This window comes from Babylonia areolata, chromosome 24 (assembly GCF_041734735.1).
Source record: "Babylonia areolata isolate BAREFJ2019XMU chromosome 24, ASM4173473v1, whole genome shotgun sequence".
In the NCBI taxonomy this organism is placed as follows: domain Eukaryota; kingdom Metazoa; phylum Mollusca; class Gastropoda; order Neogastropoda; family Buccinidae; genus Babylonia; species Babylonia areolata.
Genome location: NC_134899.1, coordinates 18,154,868 through 18,159,026, shown reverse-complemented (window position 1 = coordinate 18,159,026; position 4,159 = coordinate 18,154,868). Strand labels below are relative to the sequence as shown.

At 42.2% G+C, this 4,159-nt stretch overlaps 1 protein-coding gene across 1 annotated transcript in view; it reads left to right on the top strand.

The window, feature by feature from the left end:
• LOC143298572 (inverted formin-2-like) overlaps positions 1 to 3,804 on the top strand; it is a 95,557-nt gene extending 91,753 nt beyond the window's left edge. Inside the window, exons 17-18 of the mRNA XM_076611451.1 lie at positions 1,735 to 1,812; positions 3,265 to 3,804. Coding sequence (XP_076467566.1) covers positions 1,735 to 1,812; positions 3,265 to 3,788 — 602 coding nt within the window. The 3' untranslated portion in view covers positions 3,789 to 3,804. The remainder of the gene's footprint in view (positions 1 to 1,734; positions 1,813 to 3,264) is intronic.
• The last annotated feature ends 355 nt before the right edge of the window (positions 3,805 to 4,159 follow it).

Here is a 4,159-nt window from a genome sequence, read left to right as displayed (position 1 = left end):
CACACACACATAGAGTTTACTTAGTTGTAGGGGGGGAGGAGGGGAGGGGGGCGGAGAGAGGAGAAGAAATAGTTCTCACGTGCATTTTCCAGCAAGCGCTTTTTCGGCAACACCAATAAGAAAAAAAAAAGGAATGTCATGCATCCGAGTTTTTTTAAAGCTGATATTGTACTCGTTTTTCAACAACTATGCTGAATATTGGAGAATTTGTTGTGCATTTACTGTGTTTCGTTGTCTTCTATGCTTTTGTGCATACTCTGAGTGTGCGTAAGGTGTGTGTGTGTGTGTGTGTGTGTGTGTGTGTGTGTGTGTGTGTGTGTGGTCACTCGTGTATGTGCACAGATATGTTAAGTGCCAATAGGCATACGTGTGCAAATCACGGCATGAGTAAGGGTGTACGTACTTGTGGTGTTTAAGCGCATGTAAGTGTACATATAAACATGTATGTTTTTGGTGTGGAAGCGCACAGATGTATACATATAGACACATGCATGGCTGACTCAGTGTGACCTGGTTACTGAACAAAAATTGTAGAAATGACGTGACATTCTTTTACAATTTTTTGTCGTTTTTAATTGGGTTTTGTTTTTTGGTGTATTTTTTTCCGTATTTTATAACACATAGACAATTGGTACAAATACATATATAAGGGGGCTGGGGGGTGGGGTGGGGGGGGGGGGACAGAATAGACAAAACACTGGAAACGAGAAAAAAATGCAAATCAAACAAACAAACAAACAAAAAAGACATGACGTACATGAATGCATAGTATTCTGACAACTGTAAATGACGTGGACTGTCAATCTGAGGGTCCCGGGTTCGAATCACGGTGACGGCGCCTGGTGGGTTAAAGGTGGAGATTTTTACGATCTCCCAGGTCAACATATGTGCAGACCTGCTAGTGCCTGAACCCCCTTCGTGTGTATATGCAAGCAGAAGATCAAATACGCACGTTAAAGATCCTGTAATCCATGTCAGCGTTCGGTGGGTTATGGAAACACGAACATACCCAGCATGCACACCCCCGAAAGCGGAGTATGGCTGCCTACATGGCGGGGTAAAAATGGTCATACAAGTAAAATTCCACTCGTGTGCATACGAGTGAACGTGGGAGTTGCAGCCCACGAACGCAGAAGAAGAAGAAGAACTGTAAATAAGTGCAGAAAGGAGAACTGTAAATAAGTGCAGAAATGATTTGAATTAGTCATGGTATTCGGTTGTTGTTTTTTGTTTGTTTGTTTGTTTTGTTTTGTTTTTTAAGTTATGTTCCATCGGGAGAATAGAAGGCTGAAAAGTATCTTGGAAAGGATATACCGCGTTTGGATTTACGTTAACCGGAAAACAGAACGCCCCGTAACAAATCCATTTATTGATTTCATTCCTTTCTCGGTGTTTTCGACAAATGTTTCAACAACCAGGCCACACCTGTCCTTATACACTGTGCATGCGCATATATATATATATATATATATATATATATATATATATATATATATATATATATATATATATATATATACATGGATTTAGTATGTCTCGCTGTCTCTGTTCGCTGTCTCTGTTAACTGTGTATAATGGCTTTGTTTCTCTCTCACTTTGTCAACTTGCCGAACTCTTCCAAACATCTCTCCGTTGTGTGTGTGTGTGTGTGCCTTACCTTGCCTTGTGACCTTGACCCGTGACCTTGACCCCCTCGTGTCCATGGTGACGTGACGTGATGTGAGATGGGTGTAGCGTGGAAACAAGCCACCAACGTCATCGGCCGACAGTCCCGGGCCGTGTCGCGTCTCACCTCTCACGTCGTTGATAAACGTACCTTCACTGCATGCATTGTATTCTTGGATTTTTTTTCTGTCATTTTATTGCATGCTGGGTTTCTTTCTTTCTTTCTTTCTTTCTTTTCGTCCTCTTCGCCTTCCCGATTCCTTGTTTTTCTGACCATCTGTGGATTTCCCTGATTATTCTTCTTCAATTTTTTTCCCCACCTTCTTTTTCTCTGGTTCCCCCTTTTTCTCTTTAATGCCCCATTTTTGTTGATGTCACGGTTCCCTTTTTCACCCTTTAACTTTGTTTAGTTTTTTGTTTTGTCCGAACGTTTGTGGTCTGGTCTTTGCTTTTTAGACCTATTTAGATTTTACATGTGGGTGTTTTTTTTGGTGTGTGTGGTTTGTTTTTTTTCCAGTCAAGACAGATCTACCCCCCGTCTGCATTATAGTTACTCCCAGGAGTACTTTGGAAGGAGGGTGTGTGTGTGTTGGAGGGGTGTTGGGGGGGGGGATATTTTCTGAACGTACGTCAGCGTTTTGTTGATCCTGAAGCACTTTGTTTCTGTTGATTTCTTGTGTTATTGACCGCACCATCTTTCACTCTGCATGGTTTTCATGGACACATTTCCAAAGTTGACGCATCTTATTAGCGCAATGGTATTTTGTGGTTCATGGCTTTTTATGTGTATGTATGTATGTATGTATATATATATATATATATATATATATATATATATATATAATATATATATATATATATTGCGTTTCGTCAGGGGAAACAATCCTGGGATTTTTCTCTTTTTTTTTCTTTTTTTTTTTGTTATTGGTATCTACTTCTTCCTCCATTTCTTATTCTTTTCTTCTTTTTTATATTTTTTATACTTATTTCAAATTAAAGGGTAGTATTGTTTCTAAACACTTTTTCGTAATTTCTTGTTTCTGATTGGAGAATATAACTGATTGATTGATTGATTGATTATGAACTGACTGATCTTTTTTTTTAATGTTTGGCTTACTTTATGCATCGATTATTTATCAGTATATTGTATTCATTCTAGTTTATTTACCAACGTTATGAGAAGAATACGGATTGTGTTATGTAACTGTGATGATTCGAGGGGAAGAAGGTGTTAGGAAGTGGAGAGCGAAGAGAGAAAAAAACGAAACGAATAGTCATCAGTCTGTCTTGTTGATTCTTATTTTTCTTTTCACAGTTACCGTTTGCAGTATCCGTCTAACACATGAGCTGAGCTTTTAAAAAAAACGACCAAAATGCGTTTTTGTGTCAACGTTATTCTATCGTTATAGAGCTGTGTGCAGTTGTTGTAGTAGGTATAGCAGTCACCTTTTGTGTTCACCGATCTTTTTGTCAACCTCCATCCACCGCCTTCCCCATTTTTGTCCTAAATTTATACGTATGGCGCCATACATTAAAAGAATCGACCAATGATTTTTCATGATCATAATTCAAACTTCGTTTTGGTTTCTTCACGTGCAGACAAGGACAGACCTTCGCAGGAGGACGACGGCTGTATCATCGACCGCCTGCTCAGCGACATCCGGCGAGGCTACACGCTACGGAAAACTTCCCCTTCCGGGGCCAGAAGGAATTCCGTCCAAGGCAGGTCCTCCGCGTCCACCACCACCACCAAGCCTACTGGCTCTTCTCCTTCAGCTGACCCTGCAGGCAAGGACTCTTCCGACAACCGCCTAGCTCAAATCAACGGTGACGTCGCCCCAAAGCCCAGAGGCAGCGTCACGGATGACGATGACGCGAAGGCAGCGGAGCGTGACGTCAGAAAAGCCAGAGAGAGCGGCGGTTCCGGCGTCACGAAAGGAAAGGATGACGTCACGAGGCCGAAAAGGGCCACCCCGAGAATGCGCGACTGTCGGAAGTCGAGGATTGATCCTTGGAATTCCAGGGAACGGGAACTTCCGGAGAAGGTCGCAGAGCCCAAAGCGTCCGTGGCAACAGAGACAGCTAGAACCAGATCATGGAAACAAAATGAATCGACGTGCTAACGGGGCCTTCATAGCTACCAGTGTGCCCCCCCCCCACCCCCCCCCCAAAAAAAAAACAACAAAAAAACAAAACAAAACAACAACAACAAAACAAACAGACAAAAAAACCCCCGCTGTCCCCTAGCCCCCCCCCCCCTCCCCACAGACACACACACACACGAGCGCGCGCGCATGCACCACACACACACACACACACACACACACACACACACACACACACAAACACTTGTAAATATATTGTAGACTAGTTCGCAAATTGTAATTGGACCATCATCACTGTATGACAGCTGAGAGCAAATATCTTTTGTCTTCATATTGTCTCCCTGATCAAAGTTGTTCACTGCTTCATCTCAACGTTTGCAGCAACATGA